At 58.4% G+C, this 20,343-nt stretch overlaps 1 protein-coding gene across 6 annotated transcripts in view; it reads right to left on the reverse strand.

Annotated features, from left to right (window-relative positions):
- ARHGEF10L (Rho guanine nucleotide exchange factor 10 like) overlaps positions 1 to 20,343 on the reverse strand; it is a gene marked incomplete at its 5' end in the record, with an annotated part of 146,836 nt that overhangs the window by 20,355 nt on the left and 106,138 nt on the right. For all 6 annotated transcript variants that reach the window (XM_082675294.1, XM_082675292.1, XM_082675293.1 and 3 more), the window contains 4 exons: positions 9,414 to 9,562; positions 16,357 to 16,511; positions 18,148 to 18,374; positions 19,566 to 19,652. In XM_082675294.1, coding sequence (XP_082531420.1) covers positions 9,414 to 9,562; positions 16,357 to 16,511; positions 18,148 to 18,374; positions 19,566 to 19,652 — 618 coding nt within the window. The remainder of the gene's footprint in view (positions 1 to 9,413; positions 9,563 to 16,356; positions 16,512 to 18,147; positions 18,375 to 19,565; positions 19,653 to 20,343) is intronic.

Genomic DNA, 20,343 nt, shown 5'->3' on the forward strand with positions numbered 1-20,343 from the left:
TCCAGATTCCCCTTGGGCTCAGCAGCAGAGGTGAGCAGGCTTGGCCTAGGCGTCTTCCCTGCCATCCCGCTCAGGGCACGAGGGAAAGGCTCTGCAGAGGGCCACCTCTCGGACCAGGCGCAGAGCCACACCCAAGGCGCTGGGGAGCTGTGGCAGCCATGTGAGAGATCAGGGTGACTGTCCAGAGCGGGTGGGAGCTGGGGATGGGGCCAGGGGATAACGGAGAGGGGGGATTGATTCCAGTCTTGACCCAGGCCCTCAGGTCCCAACAGGGTGCCGTCAGCACTCTCAAATCACAGACAAGGACCTATATGACATTAATATACTTGACCTATTTCCCTCTCTCTCGTGTGCACGCACCCATGTGCACTCACGTGCACATGTGCTCGTGAGCACAGGCACTGGAGTCACAAGCACCCTGAGATCTGGGCTCCACCACCTACTGGGGGGGTGGTCCCTGTGATCCTGAGCAGGTCCTGTAGTCACCATAAAACAGCGGCTGACACCTGCCCGCCCTGCTGACTCCTCAACAGGTAGAGAACCCTGGGAGTTTTACGTATATCACGCCGCTTACTCCTGAGGTAGGTTCTGTAATTATCCCCATTTTATAGGTGGGTAAACTGAGGCAATAGGTGGTGGAGCTGGGGGTTGACACCAACCAACCTGGCTCCCGAGCCCACACTGACCATCAGCTGAGTCTGCTCAGACCACAGCAGGGGCAGCCGGCAATGCGTCTCAAGGTTCCCACCAGGCAGACCCTCCCCCAGCCCAGCGGCCAGGCTTGCGAAGTCCATGACATAACCACCGCGTGCACCCTAAGCACTGGGCATTGGCCTAGACCCCTCCCGGTGTGACCCCTCCCAGCCTCCACTGTATTAAGGCCCAGCCCAAGGCCTGACATTCCGTGGGTCCGTCCGTGGCTCTCTGTGTTTTTGCCAAACCCCAGGGGATTGGACAACTGCTCCTATGGTGTCCCCATCCCTAATCCTGCAGCAGGGCTCAGAGGGGAGAGTAACCATGGTGGAGGGGAGGACAGACTGACAGCCAGAGATGCTGGGGGACAGAGGCTCAGAAGACAGAGGACTGCCCACTCCCCAACACCTCACCCCCAGCGCCATCGTCTGCCCCTGCCCCATCTCCAGTCCCAGTCTGTTCTCTCTCCAACGTCCCCTCCCATCTGCCTTCCCTCTACCGTCTCCCTTTTCTCCTCCATGGTTTCACAGAACCTGTTCCCTGAGCCAACAGCTTCAAACAATTTTTTCTTTAACCGTGAAATCCTTTCATCAACCTAAATCTTCCAGGACGGGGGGAAACCAAACATCAGAGACAAGAAAGCCCTGAGCTCTTCTTGGTGAGGAGACAGGAAGCCTGGAGCCCAGCCCCTTAGCCACCCAAGTCCCACAGGACATCCCTTGAGATATGTCCCCACAACCCCCAGACCCCAGAGCAGAGGCAGCAGCCATGGCCCTGGACCACTTCTGACCCATCAGTGCCCCCCCGGGGAAAGGAGCCCCACGGGATCCCCAAATCCACCCCCCACATTCTATCCTTCATAAGCTTCCTGAAAGGAAGACCTTCTGAACATCTAACCTCAATTCTTCAGGCTACTAGAAAACACTTGCACTCCTTTGGAACTTGTTACTTTCCTCCTGGGAAGTCTCCACAACCTTTAGAAAGTCGAGTTCTCGAGTTTCACCTGCCACCTTCTAATTAAAGAGAGAAAAACAGGATGACAACAATAAAAATGACACACACACTGAAAAAAATTCAGAGAAAACTGCTGAACTGAGCTGACTCCATGGAGTGTCATGACTCCTGATCCGCAAGCTTGGGTGACCTGAACACCAGGGCTCTGGGCCTTGGAGGCTCCCTGGACGCCCGAGGACTTGGTACATCTTCCCACGCTCACACTAATTTGCATACCATTACCCAAGAATCCCTGCGCCTGGATTTCGCTTTTGCAAATTCCCACCTGTTTCGTGTCATAAATAAGATAGGAGACAGAAAACTAATACAGCCCAGTGATGCATTATTCATGCCGCGTCACACTGTTATGATAGATTTACAACAGCTAACACATGCAAACTAAGTTTGGGCACTAAACGTGAAAATTAAGGCTGGGGAGGGCGGGTGTGCTTGGGACGGGCAGGGGGAAATCTGGGGTCTGTTGGTGTCCAGGAAACCAGAGAAGTTTCTTCTCTGGCATGCTTAATGACAAAAAGCATGAGTTCTGGTATCAGAAGACAGCACCCAGGCACCGGGGTGGTGGCAGGGGGCAGAGCAGTCGGGGCAGATGATGCTGGAACCCCTACAAGGCGGGACTATTGACAACACGCACTTGGGGAAGCACCCGTGCTCAGCACCGAGTTCTGGAGCTGGTCAGCTCTTCTGCCCACCCTGGCCACGTGCTCCTTACACACTTAGATCCACCACAGACAGAGCCCACTTCCCTGATGGAAACTTCTTCTCTCTCCACAACCTTTCACTGAGCACCCACTATACATCAGCCTGGTCTTGGCACCAGGAATGTGGTGGGAGCCCACCAGGCACGGTCCTGCCCTACAGGGCCTCGATCTGGCAAATCTGATAATCGTGGCAAGTGCTGTGGAGGAGAAGGGCCCAGTGCCGGTGCTGTGACCCAGTGCACATGGATGAGGGGCCAGACAGGCTTCTCCACGGTGGGGCGCCGGGGCTCAATGAGAAACAGCTGCCCCGATTAACCCTCACAACAGCCCTGTGGAGTGGGAGCCAGGCCCACGGCCCAAACTGGACGTCTCTTGCCCTGTGTTCCTGCACTTTCCAGGCAGGGCTGGGGGGGCCTTGGCCCCAGGCCTGTACTTCTGCAATCACACCCAGGAGGTTCTGGGAAGAAAGGGGGTTGCCTTGGAAACGCCTCAAGGCCGGCGCAGGGGCAAGTCAGAGGTGGGACCTGGGCCCTCGTGCGACACAGCTGTCCTACCCGCATCGGCAGAGTCCCACCTGCCGAGTCCCTCTGCCCAGCGGTGGTGGCTGCTATCGAGTAGGACCCACCCCTCCCAGCCTCAAGACCCTCTGACCAGCCCTTTCCGCAGATCCCTTCCCACCTCTTTTCTGGTGTAGCCTCCTGGCCTGCTTCCTCCAAGGCACTTCTCCATCTGAAACCAGCGCCCCAAACCTCCTCCCGCCCAGATTTTCAAACATGTAAGGCAGCAGCCAGCCCCCCTCTCAACCCACCCAACAGAGGAGGGGGTCCCTGCACACTCCCACCGGCACCGGCTGAGAAGCTGGTGCAGCGCCCGGCCCTGGGATGCGCTGGTGAACAAAACAGGCCAGGTCCCGTTTTCATCTGTTTATGGCCGGGTGGGTGCAGAGGGACAACAACGGTCCCGGAGGCAATTTCAGACAGTGACCAACGCTCTGATGACAGTAAAGCCACTGACGTGTCAAGACCCTGACTGGGGGTGGAGGTGACTCTGATGGAGCCGCCAGGGCAGGCCCCACTGAGGCCGCGGCAGCTGAGCCGAGACCGGGGGATGAGAAGCAGCTGCCCGAGGGACAAGCTGTGGGCACAGTGGCCCTGCCCCAGGCAGGGGGACAGCAGAGGCAAAGGTCTAGTGGTGGGAAGAAGCCCGGCATGTTCAGAGGCCAACAGAGGGGCCAGTGTGGCTGGGGAGCAGAGGTCACAGACCACGAGTCAAGGGGCTGCTTTCTAGTTGGCATCCCCATCTGCACAACGGGCCCAGCTGGCCCCTGCGGCGACGCGAGGATCCGATCACATGTAGCACGCTCGCAGCCCAGCCCCTTCTCCAGCACCCCTCCCTGTCGCTACCGCCCCCCGCCCCTCAGCCGGGGTGACGGAGATCCCAGCACACGCTGTGCTGGGGAGCAGCCTCGCCCCGGCGCCCTGGCCAGGCCGACTCGGCAGAGTGCACCCCCCAAGGGGAAGGCCTCCTGGTGGCCTGTCGCTAATTCATTTTTTTTTAATTAAGATGCAACAGTCATCCCACAGCCGACTTCCCCCCCAGCGATCAGTTAAAATGAACTCCCGACAACTGGATTAGACTTTGAAGGTGGCGATCCAGATAATGAACGTGGAGGATGCGGTGTTGACACAGGCCCTGGTGAGCTCCATTATTATCGAACAGGCCTCGCTGCTGCCTCTGCTGGGATCAAGGAGCTGAATAAGCCGTTGGTGGGCAAGCATCAAGCCCAGAGACAGACCGCGGCACCGGCTCCGCAGGACGGGCTCGGCAAGGTCAGGGGCTGCCGGCAGAGGCCAAGCGGGCCTAATGGAGACGGCAGCTCAGAGACTCCTCCCGGGGAGCCGCCCACCCCCATCCCACACAGCACGGGGCTGGCTCTGCTCGGGCCTGGCCCTCGGTGCTCTCTCTGCTCAGGGCATCTTCCCCGCCTCCCCTCCCCCTGCAGCATCACAGCTGACTCACCTGCCCCGCCCAGCTCAGGGATCCTGACCTCCGAAAACCTCCCCTGTCCTGTCCCTCCTCCCCGTGTCTGGAACCCCTCGCGCCTCCCCTGGGTTCCCACCAGGCCTGGGCCTGCCCCCACGCCGCACCCCACAGCTTTCCTCCCACTTGGCTGGCACTGACCGTCCTGGGTCTGCTCCTCATACTGGACTCCGAGCTCCTGAAGAGCTAAGAGCAGGTCTCACTTGTGCCCACCCCGCTCAACCCCCTGCACAAAAGGCCTGCAAATCAGGACACCACCTTCCGTCTGTCCACCGCGACTATTTACTATCTACTTAGAGTAAATACCTGCTACGTGAGCTACGTGAGCCAGACGGGCATGGGGAAATGAACAGGGTGCAATCCTTGGCCCAGAAGATGTGTTGGTGGAAAAAGCAGGCACTTAAACAATAACGCTGCCCGAGAGTGACACAGGACAGGACAGAAACTGCAGGGGGACAATGCAGCTCAAAGGAGACCGAGCCTCTGCCCACCCAGGCAGCCAACAGGGCAGTTAAGATGCCTCAGCTCAAACTCAGTCGGAGGCCTGAGTTCAGATCCCAACTCTGCCTCCTTCTGGCTGTGTGACTTTGGGCAAGTCACTTAACCTCTCTGGGACTCTTATTTCCTCATCTGTAAAGTGAAATAATAATAGTACCCATCTCACAGGGTGGTTTGAGGATTAAACGAGCTAATACATGTAGAGCACTTAACCTCATGCCTGGTCTGCACTACACACTCAATACATGTTGGTTATTATTACTTCCTGGAGGGTGGGAGAAGCAAGGGAAAGGACCTTAGAGTTGACACAATCCCTGGATGAACACTCAATGTCTGTGCACTTGGGCCAGAGCCACGCGACCACACTTCGGCTGACAGGACACTCCTGGGCCCCTGGCGTGGAGCCCTAGGCAGCTCCGAGGCGCTCCAGTCCCCACAGGGGTTCTCAACCCTGGGGGAGAGTCCAGCACGTTGCTGTCACTAAGCAATGCCTCTCGTCTGAGCTGAGGCACGCTGCCGCTGCAGGACGTGTGCGGAGCCCTCGGCACCCCTTCAGGACCACAGCTGCCTGGACAGCAGCCCAGCCTACAGGCCGCTCCTCGGGTCGTCTGGCCACCAAGCCGAGCGTGGAGCTGCCGGCTGGGTCCGGCGATCATTAGCAGCAGCGAGACAGAGCAGTTCCCAGAGCCCCGGCACAGAGAAGGCTTCCTCTTTCCCAAGCAGCAGCGAAGTGAGGTTTTATTAAATATGCGTGGCGAGGGCTTCCCTGGTGGCGCAGTGGTTGAGAGTCCGCCTGCTGATGCAGGGGACACGGGTTTGTGTCCCGGTCCGGGAAGATCCCACATGCCGCGGAGCAGTTAGGCCCGTGAGCCATGGCCGCTGAGCCTGCGCGTCCGGAGCCTGTGCTCCACAACGGGAGAGGCCACAACAGTGAGAGGCCCGCGTACCGCAAAAAAAAAATATATATATGCATGGCGATCGCCTCGTTACTGTGCAAAGGATTGTGTGTACTGAAGGCGAGCCGCCGCATCGCGCCGCGCACAAACTTTTCAATTTCCCCGGCTGCAGACAGGGGGCGGGGGGCGGGGAGGGGGGTCGGGCCTGGGCTCCCTCCAGCCCTTCTGCAGAGCCTCCTCCATCACCCCTTCCTGCATCCCAGCTGCTTCCACCCAGTGCCCTCCCAACGCCTTCCAGGTATGCAGAGCAGGGCAAAGGTCATATTGATCCCCTTCTTAAGGACAGCTGGTCCAGAACTAATCTTAAATCATCGCAGCCTCAGGCTGGAGCCTCGTGGCCGATTGGCCCGAGGGACAGTGGGGCTGGAGTTGAGCTGCAGGGCCTGGGTGGGACTGCATGGCGGCTGGTGAGGGTCGAAATCGGGCGAGGGCCTCGCCTGGGCCCCATCCTTCCCTTCGTCCGTCTGTCTCAAGCTCCTAGGACAGCTGTCAGCAGAAGGAAGCCTTCCAGCCAGCGAAGCGAGGGGACAGCAGACCTGCAACGCGGACACACACCCCACACCCACCAACACTACCAACTCTAAAGGAGCAGCATGATTTTCCAAACAAACCACACATACGGCAATAAGGACTTAAGTTAGGCAAACAATGACCACAGTAACCGATGCTCATCCAACACTTAGTATGTGCCAGGCACTGTGTGAAACAGCCCTTTATATAAACCCTCCCATTGAGTCCTCTTGTAACTCTACACAGTACTGCTGTCGTCCCATTTTACAGATGAAGTGACTGAGGCCCAGGAAGGCCCAGTGCCTTGTCCAAGGGTGCACAGCCTGGCGGGGCAAGGATCTCCCCAATCTGAAGCAGGCTGCCAGCAAATCAGTCGCCTCCAAGGGAGTGGGGTGCCCAGCAGACCCGAGGTGGGCATGGCCGGGGCAGGGACAGGGCCTCTGTCTTTGATGACGCCTCCCAATTCCTCCCCGTCTGGAAAGTTTCGTAGCCCTGGGAGGGGCCGCCGGGGGGCCCAGCTTTCACCAGCTCCTCAGGCCCTGCTGCCCACACCGCCTGCCCCAACAACCAGCAGCCACTTTGCTCCCACGGGCCTGTGGTTTCAGGGTCCTACGGCCTCTGGATCCTTCCTTAGAAGATTCTTCCTTGAAAACAACTCTTAGCTCACATCCTGCCTCCCACTTTCCTCGGCTGCCTTCTGCCTCTCCTGTCCCATTTCCCCTGCTGGCAGCATTGAGAATGTCTGCTGGCCAACAGGGAGCTCACAAAGCCTGCTCCCTCCCACCTCGTCCGCACTCCGCTTTCGGCTTCTTCATGTTTCTGGGCCCACTTTTCCCATATGGGGAACAGAGGGCAGGCTGCGTCTCCCCCATCAGACTAGAGGCCCCCAGGGAAGAGCTGTGTCTCCCCTAACAGACAGGAGGCCCCCCAAGGGCAGGGCTGAATCTCCCCCATCAGAATGGAGGTCCCCAAAAGTAGGGCTGAGTCTCCCCCGTCAGACTAGAGGCACCCCAAGGACAGGTTGGATCTCCCCAATCAGACTAGAGGTCCCCAAGGGCAGAGCTGTGTCTCCCCATCAGACTGGAGGCCCCCTAAGGGCAGGGTTGGGTCTCCCCCATCAGACTGGAGATCCCCAGGGACAGGGCTGGCTCTCCCCCATCAGACTGGAGGCCCTCCAAGGGCAGGGTTGGGTCTCCCCCATCAGACTGGAGGCCCTCCAAGGGCAGGGCTGGCTCTCCCCCATCAGACTGGAGGCCCTCCAAGGGCAGGGCTGGGCCCGCTTCCCTCTCACCGTCACCCTAAGCTGGGCCCCAGTGCTCGGCTGCTGGCTGAGTCAGAGCCTGTGCAGGCTGCCAGCCGAGAAAGCTGGGAGGGCACTGGGCCTGGCGTGGTGACAATGAAGGGATGCTTGGGCAGGGGCTGCAGGGGGGCCTCATCCTTTTTCCTGACAAATGTCTTGAGACCCAGGTCAGTTGGGGACCTCAAAAGCCCTGGGGAGCCAGTCCCCACTACTCACCCTCCTCTCAGAAGGCCGAGAAGGTGACAGGCCCTTGAGGGAAGTGACAGGGCAGGGTCCGGGGCAGCAGGGAAGCCCCCAAACAAGAACCAGGGGCTGGGAAGGGAGTCAGTGGCCGCAGCTGCTCAGGGCTCCCCGCCCCTACTCCAGCTCTGCCTGGGAGAAAGAGGACCAAGGAATCCAGAAGCTGGAGTGGGGGAGGCAGCAGTGTCCTTCCTGCTGGCGTCTCCCCGGCCCTTCCCAGAGCCCACCCTCTCTGTCCAGGCCCAGCCCCGCCAGTGAGGTCAAAGGTCCTGGTCCTGTTCAAGCAGCCCCTCAAGTGTGGCAGCCCAGGCCTCACCTTTAGCCCCCAGCCCTCTTCTCCTCAAAGGTTGATTATAGTTCAAAACCCAAATCCTCTGATTCTGCCCACGGCGCTGCCTCTCACCCCACCTCCCTTTCCAGAACCCAGAAGAACCGCTAATCAAATATCTCCTGGCACTGGCACTGACCAAGCACTATCTCACTCAGCGGCGAAAGGACCGCAGGGAAAGGATGCTTGTTCCCCTTTCATAGATGGGAAAACTCGTGTTCACAGACAGGTTCCCCCAAGGCCCCCGCAGATGAGTGGGGGAACCGGAAGGCAGAGCCAGGCGTGCACAGCTCCGAACGCTGCACTTCAGCAAAGATGGGAAAGTTAGCGCCAAGACCCTGAGGTTCAATCCCGGGTCTCAGAGCTCACCCACAGCTCCCTGGGCCTCAGTTTCTCCATCTGCCAAACCAGGACAGTGTCATCCGGGACCCGGCCCCAATCTCCTGGGATCTTACAGTCGCCTGGCTGTTGAGTAGCTGATGTATGGCTGTACGAGACAGGATAGAGCGGGCGAGAGAAGCCGTGGAGGCACGCGGGGGCCTGTCTGTTCTGACCCCAAGCCCACACCCACAGCTCCCCTCTGGGCCTGGTGGCCGCTCATTTCAAGTTGATAATCTAAACACATCAAATAACGGCAAACTTCACCAAAATACCGTTCAGGGAGCCACGCGGGCATGGGAAGAAGCCCCTGGACCAGGCTCTCATCCCAGGGCTGAGGATCCAGCAGTGCTTGTGATGGGCCAAGGCAGGACCCAGCAGGCTCCACGTCCACACTGTTTAAAGAGCCCAGCGCCCAGGATGGCTGCGTTCACCCTGGCTATCCCCTCGGCACAGCTGGGTCCTGGGTACCAGTGGGAGCACAGGGAGCAGCAGACACAACGGAGGAGCAGCATCACTGCCCAGCGGGCTGGGGAGCCTTCCCCTCACAGCAGCCCCGAGGGTGCGTGTCGGGGCAGGGGGTGGGGCCCCACAGGGATCCTGGCCCCCTCTTGCTGCCCAGCAAACTCTGATGATCCCTGAGACGGGGCTGGGAGCCGAGAGCGGCGCCAGGTAGAATGCAAGAAGGTCTGCGAGGGTGTGCCCGGAGATGACCCCCCCAGGGCCTGGACCCACCAGCCACAAGGCAGGGCCGGTACCTGAGTCTGCAAGCTGGTGGCATCCAGGACAGTGACCCGGGGCCCACAGCTGGCCCACACGGTGTCCTCCAGGCTCAGCAGGGTGCGGACGGGCCCAGGTCCCACAGTCAGGCACACAGGCGGGCTCTCCAGGTCCCAGGGGATGCCTCCTGGAGGGAAAGCAAGGAGGCAGGTCAGCAGCAGGGGGTGGGGGATGGCAAACGGCTCAGAGGCCCGGGGCTGCTCAGCCCTCGGGAGCCACGGGCCACAGCGGCGGCCACGCCTGGCTCCGTGAGAGCTCTTGGCCCCTCCCTCTGCCCCTCACCCTCCCCAGTGGCATGGCGGCTGTCCCCATCTGCCTCTGTTTGTGTCCCACCCGCTCTGGGGGCTGTACTCCCCACTTCCCCCTCCCTCCCTTCCTCTCTCCCTTCCCCTCTCTTCTGTGCATTCATTCCACACACACCTAGTAAGCACCTACTCCATGCCAGGGCCTGTAATGGGTGCTGTGAAGACAGAAGTAAATCAGACACAGACCCCGCCCTCAAGAAAATCCCCGCTGGATGGAGAAAACAAAGGGTTAAACAGCAGTTACCACACGAAATGCCAAGCCCAAGTGGCCAGGTGTGCACAGAGGGCCTTGAGAGCTGTTAAGATGGAAGGAACCAACTCTGCACAGGAGAAGTCCAGGGAGGCTTCCCCGAAGAGGCAGCATCCACAGAGCCCTGCCAAGAAGGTGGCACATGGTGGGGAGCGTCCTGGCCCTGGTTCTGCTGGCAGCTAACTAAGGACCTTGAGTGCACCTCTCTACTTCTCAAGGCCTCAGTCTTCCCACCTGTAAAATGGGGAGGGTGCTGCGAATAAGACTGTCTCTGAGGACATTTCTGACACCGTAACTTATTGAAAATGAGTCTTGCCTTCTCACACAGCTTCTCGCCTACTCCAAGGCACTCTGTCACCTCTACCAAGATCTCTGATGACCTTCCTCCTCCAGAGATGCCACCACCCCAGGTATAGAAGGAGGAAGTCCTGAGAGGCCATCGGTCCCCAGCCCACCATCCCTGAAGACAGGCAGATGAAGGGATCCGGCCCAGCACTGCACGAGGCTCTCTCCCACCACCCTCAGGGATGCTCGGCTCACCCAAGAACAGGCCAAGGATCTTCCCTGGCATGAGAGCGGTGCCCACGGAGACTGGTTTTTCTCTAAAGCTACACCCGATGCCATACAGAACCCCAGAGGCTGTCCTGTCTGCCAGGGAGCCAGATGGGACAGGAGGGTTGAGCAGGAAGTGGGGCACACCTCTGAGATACCGTCAGCAGCGGGAGGCAGGACAGAGCCTGCCACTGGCTTGTCAGTGCCCAGCCACTCCCATCCCCCCTCCACAGGGTCCCCGGAAGGGGTGCAAAGCAGCCCCCGCACAGGCCCTCCCTCTGAGCCAGCTGCTGGGTGGTGCGATGGAGCTGTCTGCAGAGCTGGAGGGGTGTGGCAGGAGGACCCATGGAAGACGGACCAGATTCCCCCACCAGCACGCTCCCCTCCCCTTCCTGTCAAGCGTGTTCTCCTCTCCCCTTCAGCCCTACTTAAACTTGGCAGACTCCCAGCTCAGCTAAGAGTTGGAAAATACACCCCCCAGCCCCCGCCCAACCAACACACATCCAGTTCCTTCCAGCCCATGAATAGGAGCACGTGGGAAGCTGCGGCCTCTCAACCTCTGCATTAACTTGGATGGGTGATGGTGACGTCCCCTCTCTGAACCTTAGTTTCCTCACCTGTAAAGTGGGCATGATAACCGTGCCCACACCTCGCCGGATGTTGGAGGGATCAAATTAAATGTGTTGAATGTTTGGCACAGGGTGGGCACCCGGTGAGGAGCGTTGGCAGCTGCTGCCACATTCTGTTACACGTGGGCACGCCAGGCACTCTTTTCATGAATTATTTCATTACCTCCCACCAGCCTGTGTGGAAGATTCTATTCTTATCCCTGTTTTACAACTGGGAAAACTGAGACCCAGAGTTTAGAGAACCGGTCCGAATCACACAGCTCGACGGGACCCGCTGCTCATTAGCTCTGCCTGGTGGCTGTCTTTTGACACAACACGAGAGCCCGCGGAAGGGCACTGACTGATGCGACGGCAGACACCCAGGGAGCCCGGAGCTTGCACAGAGCCACCCAAGGAGGGTGGACCAAGCAGGGTTGGAACTCGGCTAACTCTGTCCTGGCCTCCTTCCCCAGTCCCTGCTGCCCTCTCAGGTTCCAAGGGTTTCCAAAGATCTCTGGGGAGAGTGACCATGACGCAACCAGGCCTCCACAAGGGACGCTGACCCCCGTCGGGCCACCAGAGCCACAAAAATACGAGGCTTTGCGCGCCCTCCAGCGGCCAGAGGTGAGTATTGCTTGTGGCCAGAAGCTGGAGCTCCCGCCACTAAGGCTAAGGTGGGGGCTGAGAACCCTGCCAGGAAGGAAGCAGCTGGGATACTGGAACCACACCCCCAAAACGGAAATGCGAGCTCTGCCCCGTGGGAAGTGATGACCAGCAGAGCCCGTGCACCCTCTACTCTGTACCTTCCTGGAATAGTACAGCTGCCTGGGGTAGGGGGTAGCATCTGCTACCCTTGAGGGTCACATGTGCACTGACCACTCCTCTGCCTGCTGGGCATCTCTCCTGAATCCAGGAGAGAATGATTAACTGATAAAATAATACCGATATCATTACATCAAAAAGGACACAGGACAGGAGTCCCTGATCTGAAGGCCCATGGCGGGACCCTAAACAAGAGGTTTCCCCTTGCTGGGACTCAGTTTTCCAATCTGCACCCCAAGGGGACAGACCTCTGACCTCTAAGGTTCTTCCCAGCCTCCACAGGCCACAAGTCTAAGACTTTAAACATAATCATTGTGAGCTCTGGGCAGGGCTAGAGCCCTACCCACCCCAAGCCTGCTGGGGGATCCATCCCTCCACCTGCTCCCTGCCCACCAGTGGCTCTAGGTACACATGCTCCAGAACACACGTGCACACCTACAAATTCACACCCGCCCCCTGCAAGACGGCCCATTCGTGAGGGCTGGGCCCGGCATCAGCTCTCACGCCAGATGAACGGAGATGAAGCCCCTGTCTCAGCAAAAGCAACTTCAAGAGGCAGGAGTCCCTCCTCCCCCAGGCTGCAGGGGAGAAAGCCCAGCAGGTGTCCTTGGGGGTCCAGATGGAGCCGGAGCCAGAAGTTAGGATACAGAGTGCAAGTCGTTGAGATCGAGGGGGACCCAAAAGGCAGCCAGTAACAGTGATGATGGTGGAAAGGTAACAGGCATGAGTCTGTGCCCAGGCTCCGTTCTGGGCACTTGTGTGACTGACCGCACCTGGCCTTCACAACCACCCGCTGCCGTGGGGCTGAATTCATCCCCATTTTACAGGTGAGGAAACTGAGGCTCCAAGAGAAGCAGCAGCAACAGGCCCGATCTCTCACAGCAGGGACCCAATCCCGACAGCCTGACCACGTCCCAGACCATCATTCACCCATTCCATCGTCTGGTCCCTCCGGGGGGTGACCCTGGCCCACGTCCCCAGCATCTAACCAGGGACATTCCCACACCCCAACCCAGGCCCGGTCACGCTCCTGTCTCTGCTCGGAGCCGGGGGTGGTGGCGGACAGAGGGGGTCCAGGCAGCCCCGCCCAAACACAGGATGGGCAGGGGGAGGGGTCACCTGGCTCATGTCCCAGCGCAGTACCAGCCACCTCGTGGGCACTGAACGCATATTTGCTGCGCGAGTGAATGAACGAATGAGGGAGCGAATGCTGATACGCGGAGGCTCCTGGGGGCAGCAGACTGACTGCCACGGCCACGCTGCCATGGAGTCGGATTCTCCATCTGTCACCTGGAGCTTGGACTCCAAGGCCCCCCCAGCTCTGACAGCCCAGGACTCCAAGTGGCCTGGTGACCTTAGAATCTTCACAGTTACCTCACAGCTGCTGGTTCCACAGGACCTCCAGGACTCAGCAGGTCCCCAGGTTGGTTTCGACCTGTTTCACCCAGTATTTCTGGTCCTGCCCTTCTCCAATGAGCCAAAGCTGGGCCAGGGATGCCAGCTTTATCTGGTCTTGGTCTTAGCCAGGCCCAGGCAAGACGGCAAACCTGTCATACGGACACTGACAGATATCTCACCAGTATCTGCTCCGCACCCAGAATAAGGGTCTGGATTATTCAAAATCCCCATGGGGCACCAGAGGTGGGTTCTGCGGGCCCAAGGCCAGAGCTGGCCCGGGAGCAGCTCCCAGCTCCAGCTTCGGGGCTGGGACGGAGTCGGGGTATCTGAGGGGTATCCGAGGCCTCACGGCTGGGTCATGGGCCAGGCTGATGATTCCAGACCCAGCCACATGAAGCCCAGATGAAAGGCGTGTGGTCCTGAGAGCCCCCTTTCCTGCCCTGGCCACCTCTGGAGGACACCATAGGAAGGGGAGGCACCAGGCCAAGGTCTCTCCCAGAGGCCTCCCTGGCCAAAGGCAAACCAAAAGCCAGAGGGTGGGCTCCCATGGACAGAGTGACCCAGACTCCCCTACCCGGCTGGCTGCGGCAGCCTCCCAGACAGCCTGCCTACGTCCACTCCATCCACCAGCCACAGTGCTCGGCCACTCCCAACACTTCCCTCCACTTCCCATCGACCGAGACAAACCCCAGGCCCACAGGGTCCAGTCCATCTGCTCCCAGACCCTGCCTGGTGCCGCTTCCCACTCCGGCTACTGTCCAGCAAGACAGCCTCCCCACCAGACCAAATGCTCTCCTGCTTCCAGGTCTCTGCACATGTGCTTCCCTCGGCGAGAACACTGTTCCCCCAACTCTTCACTGGCCTGGCCGCTTCTCCTTCTTCGGGTCTCACCTTCAGGATCTCACTCCTTAGAGGCCTTCACCAACCAGCCCACCCCACGCACAGGAGGTCAGGCTCTCACCCGACACCCTCTTCCTCCCCTTAGGACTCTCAGCACGATGTGTAATAGTAAGCTTCCTGCCTGTTCATTTGACTCATCTATAAATTAAACTTGTCTCCCTCTATAAACTGTGAGCGTGGGCTCACATCTGGTTTGCTGGCCACCATATCCATGGTGCACAGTAGCTGCTCAGTAAATAGTTGGGGGACAAATGTTTGCAAGGTGGGACAGCTAGTGGAGCATCTCAACCTCCTCCTCTAGGCAAGAGAGCACCCAGCCAGCCCTGGAGGGAGGATACTTAGGTTCAGGTCTCGGCTCACCTGTGGGACTCTGGGCAGTCCCTTCCCACCCAGAATATGAGGGTGTGGCATCTGATGGTCCCCTTTGGTTCTGACGAACCACCAGGCTCCAATACCAGGCTGAAAGCCAATGCTTAGACCCCATCCCCCTATGGGTTGAATTGTGTCCCCCAAAATTCAGTCATTGAAGTCTTAAGCCCTAGTACCTCAGAACGTGACCTTGGTTGGCAACAGGGTTGTTGCAGTTGTAATTGGTTAAGATGAGGTCATATTGAGGAGGGTGGGCCCCTAATCCGATATGACTGGGGTTCTTATTCCAGAGGGCTATTTGGACACAGGCTCACCCAAAGAGAACCCCACATGAAGATGGGGGTTATGGTGCCACAAGCCAAGGAACTACCCAAAGCTGGGAGAGAGGCCAGGAACAGATCCTTCCCCAGCGCATTCCGAGGGAGCACGGCCCTGCTGACACCTTGATCTTGAACTTCCAGCCTCCAGAATGTGAAACAATACATTACACTGTATAAACCACTCAGTTTGTGGTACTTTGCCATGGCAGCCCCAGCAAACCGATACACCCCCTCGCCTCCTCCCAACCCGGACGCCCAAATTGATGAGTCAGGAACCGACGGAAAGGGCTGGAGGCAGCCGAACTGGAGGCTGAGAAGCCAGCGCGGGCAGGGCAGGGCTCCCAGCCTCCCGTGGGAGCCAGAGGGTAAAAGGCCCCTGAGAACCCCTGATCTAGATCTCCGAAAATCTGAGCCCATATTGACATTCACACGCACAGTCTGTCTGATGGTGAGAGGGATTTTTCCCCCTCCCTCTACCCTCTTTAATTAAAAACTATAAATGCCTTATTGAAAGCTAATTTAAAATACCAACACAGTGCCAAGTGGCAAAAAAAAAAACAAAAAAAAAAACTCAGTACAAATATCCGGTTATAATCCTGCCACAGGCTGTGATGACGCAGCAATTAGAGGCGCGTGGGAGGGGGAGGGAGGCTGAGGCTTCGGCACATCAGCTATCTCTGGAGGTGCTGGGGGCAGCTCGCTGCTCTGCCCAGCCCTTGCCATTGGACTGGGAGCTGAACGAGTCACAAGGGGACAGGGGACCACAGCACTCGTGTCCCTCCCCGAGTCTCAGCATCAGCATCCGTAAAGGGGAGGCAGTTCTCAAGGGTCGTGGCGAGAATGAAGATGACGCGCCTGCATAAGCACTTCACCCCATCCCGGCAAACGGCAGCTCAAACGCTGTCAGCCTTGCTCTCCAGACGTTATTATCTGTGCCGTCGATGACTTAATAAAATAACGGAGATTGAAATGCCTCACCCCACTGGGCACTCGCCGTGCCGGTCCTATGCTTTGCCTTCACTGCACCTTTTACCCCACAGGCACCCGTGAGCTGTGGGTGTTACCATGATTCCCATTTTACAGATGAGGAGACTGAGGCACAGAGGAGAAGCTGCTCGCCCATGGACACATCTGTCATCAGGGCAGAGCGTGGACATGAAGCCAGATCTATCTGAGCCCAGAGACCCTGCTCTCATCCAGCAGAGTTTCCCGCCAATGGGCTGAGCTGCCTGTATGGTAGTGAGCACCCCGTTCCTGTGGGGATCAGGGACCTCCAATCTCCCCAGCACTTCGATTCCCCGATTTTTTTCTGAGCTGCCTCCCTGGCCTGCCTCCCATAGACGCTCTGGTACAGGATGTGGCTCTCAGTCAGGGCCCAGGGCTGCCCCCATCCTTACTGCTGGTTCCGGGGTACGCGGCGAGGGTCCCATCCTGCAGGCCGGCAAACAGGTGGAAGGGGTTGTGTCGCAGGCAGAGCACAGGCTGCAGGCCTGGGCTCCTGCAGGTCGCCAGGCACTGGGTGCCCGTGTCCACACTGCTGTAAACCAGGATGCTGTGGGGAGAGGTCAGGTGACTCACTTAGCCCCCCAGGTGCCCACTCCCCACGTGCCCTCCTGGTGAGAGGCTCCAAGCCGCCCCAACCAAGCTCAGCGAGCCTCCCTGCTGTGTGAACAGGCCGCTGCTCGGACTTTTCCATGGGTGGCCTTTGGAGGATGGTGCCCGTGGAAAACAGGGGGCTCTGGGTGCAGCACAATAGAGGGGCTAAGAGAACAGTTTTCAGGGTCACACAGACCCGAGGGTGAATCCAGACGGGGCCCATCCAGCTGACTGACCTGGACCGCTGAGCCTCAGTCCTCTCCAAGAAACGGGGCCGTGATGCCTACCTCACGGCCATAAAAAGGAAGGAAGCACCGACGTGCTACGTGGGTGAACCTTGAAAATGTTATGGGGAGCGAGAGAAGCCAGGCACAAGAGGCCACACACCGTGTGACTCCGTTTGCCTGAAATGTGCAGAGGAGACAAATACAGAGCAATGGGAAGTGGACTCGTGGCTCCCAGGGATGGAGGCGGGGAATGGGGGCTGACACAGGGTTTCTTTTGGGGGTGGTGAGAATGTTCTAGAACTATGTAGTGGTGATTGTTGCCCATCATGAATGTACTGGAAGCCACTGAATTATACGACTTAAAATGGTTAAAGTGGTGAATTTTATGTTGTTTGAATTTGATCTCATTAAAAGCAAAGAGTGTTCACCAGACCCCTGGGTTCCATGGACCCAGACCAGGACATCACAGAGCCTCTAGTGTCTCCAAGGTGGTTCTACGTATGTTAGCTTTTAGCTCCTCCCCCAGCTGCTTGTGTGGGAAACACTTCATAGTGGGGCTACTGTGAGGCTCACAGCCCCTGGCTCAAGGAGCAGCACACAGTAGGTGCTCAGGAAACATCCTCTCTCCCCGCTTCCCCCGACTCTAGGACAGGCATGAAAAGCTTGGAGCTATGAGGAGGACGTGGGGCTGTAGCCCATCTCAGGGTCTTGTTCATCACCATCTTCACCTTCCATTTAAGTGGGATGAATGTTCATCCTCCATCCACACGGCTGGACCCTCGAGCAGGCTAAACTCTGGCGGGAGTGCCCCTTGCTGCAAGGAAGTATTGCTGACTCACCAGCCCCGGGAGGGTCTTACTGGGGGAGCCCCCTCTGCCAGCAGGTCTCATAACCTGGGAACACCCAGGACGCCTACCCACCCTGCAAAGCTAACTGAGGCCATAGCTGGGTGGATGCTGTCAATTACAGAGAAGGGACCTAAAGGCTTCACATGTCCCATGTCCTAGTGGACTCTCACCGCGGCCCTGCATGGAAGGATGCTAACACCCACTTCACAGACAGGAAACTGAGGCTCAGAGCGGTTAAATGGCGTGAGGAAATAGCAGATCCAAACCCGGCTCTGGCTGACACTGAAGTCAGCGTTGCCCTCGGTACCACACTACCCGGAAGGGAGCCAGCTTGCATGAAGCAGCCACTGAAGGGTCCTGGTTAAAGTGCGAGCAGCTCCTGGTTCCCCCTTTCTGCTCTCAGCCAGGGGTGGAGAATGTTGGTGGGTGACGAGCCAAAGCTACACAGACAGCCTCCGATGCACCTGCCTAGCCCTGCCCCAGGCTGTTCCCAGCCCCTCCTCCCCAGGCCCCTAACCTGCCATCCTGGAGCCCGAGGCAGACGGTGGGGTGCACTCCAGCCGAGGCGTCAGCAGCCGAGCACTTCTTGTCTCCGTCTCTGCTCTCCTCCTCCTCCGGCTCCGGAATGTACTCCATGCAGAGCACAGGGGCCACCAGCGGGAAGGACTTGACCGTGCGGGGCGCGGGCCGGTTCAGGGAGAAGATCTCGACCTGGCCCCCTGCACCTTCCTGCCCGCCCCCGACCTGGGGCAGAGACCCAGAGAGGCCATCAGGTGAGAACCATGAGAGCAGAGGCAGAGCTCAGTCCCTGCCTCCCAGGGACCCATCCCGAACTTCTACTTGCCACTGGGGTTAGGTATCAAGAGAAACGTCCCCCCTCCTGCCCACACATATCCTGCTGTCACTGAAGGTCGCTCGGTCCCAGCTGCCATGGCAAGAAGTTAAATTCAGGGCCCAAAGGAAATCAGGTAAAGAACTAAGGTGGACTAGATACCCGGTCAGCTTTCTATTTCCTCATCTCCAGGGTGAATTTCAACCAACAAATAGTGAGCATACACTCTGCGCTTTAAAATGTCCTTCTCTGTCCTGTTCACTGTTCTACCTCTGTGTCTAGCACATGGCAGGCACTCATTATATACTTGCTGAGTGGATGGATGGATGGATGGATGGATGGATGGAAGGATAATGGATGGATGGATGGATGGATGGATGGATGGAAGGATAATGGATGGATGGATGGATGGATGGATGGATGGAAGGATAATGGATGGATGGGTGGATGGATGGATGCATCATGTGCTAGACACTGAGGAAACAGTGAAGAACAAATCACCCTCAGAAGGGACATTTGGGCTGAACTCTGAAGGGTGAGCCAGAGTTTCCCTGCTTAAGTACCTGGAGACAGGAATAAGCAAGAGGAAGTAGAGGATGCCCAGAGGGGTTGTGAGGCTGGGACCTCAGCGAATCTATGGGAGGCCACCATCTGCACATCAGGAGCATGCGGGGTGGGGAACACCTATTTGAATCGAGGGAGGCTCTGCCAGGAACCCCAGGGGCAGAAAGATGGGCTGGGATCTCCGTGAGAGATGGGCGGCCCTGCCCCCTGACTCCTGGAGTGAAGACCTTGCCATCCACATACTCCACACAGCTTCCCGTTCATTTCCGTCATGGCACCAAGGCCACTTCCAAGCTCACAAATAAGTGAGCTTATTTGTCCCTTATTTGTGAGGGTTTTCTGTTGTCCCTGGTGAGGTCACACCTGCCAACTCTGAGCACAGAGCCTGGCACAGAAGTTCCCAGGAAGACCTTGCTGGATGAAGGTGCAGAAAATGGGGGCCACAGGCAGGCAGCTTTCTCCAGCACCCACCCCAGGTGCCACCCTCCCTGCTCATGCCCTGAGGCCAGAATCCCTGGCTGGGCCTGGGGGTTACTCACCCAGAGGTAGCCCTGTGGAAGGGAGGTGCTGACAGCCGAGAAGCCCAGCAGGGGACAGCTGACAGGGCTGTGGATCAGGGCCCCAAGCTGCAGAGACAGACGGCACACACAGGGTTAAGTGTCGAGGTGACTGAGATGCTGACATTTGACAGCAAGACCTTGGTCTGAACCACCCGAGGGGCTGTTAAACCTGCAGATTCCTGGGTCCCTTTCAGGCCCCGAGTGAGGCCCCTGAGAGTGGAGCCAGAAAGGTGGCAGGTTCCTCCCCAGGCAGCTCCTATGCACTCGCACTTGACCATCGCTCTCCTAGAACCTTCTGGCCAAAAGGAGGCTGAATGAAACTCTGGGCCAGCAGAGGGATTTTCAAACCAGGCAACTTCCAGATAAGATTTGTTGAAAACCACTAATGCCCACCCCCCATATTTTACAAACGGGGAAAATGAGGTCCACGGAAGACACGCAATTGCCCGAGGCCACGGGGACAGTAAGTGCATCCCCCAGGGAAGCACAATGGAGGGGGATCCTCAGGTCAACAGAGCCCCTCTGCAGACGACCCCTCCAGGACCGGAGGGCTGGGTCCTCGGTCTGGGGGCTCCGTCTGTAATGGGTTGTCACTGAGAACCACCAGCCGCTTCTTCCTTGAGCATCTGCTACCCCAAACCCCGTGCCTCTGGTGGCTCTCTGGGGCCTGTTTCCTGAGCTAGATCTGCCCGTCTGTCTCTCCCTGTCCACACTGGCCAGGACAGCAATGTGAGGAGATGGCCTGGCCCTTTCATGG

Source organism: Grampus griseus (genome assembly GCF_964374135.1).
Source record: "Grampus griseus genome assembly, chromosome: 1".
Taxonomy (NCBI): Eukaryota; Metazoa; Chordata; class Mammalia; order Artiodactyla; family Delphinidae; genus Grampus; species Grampus griseus.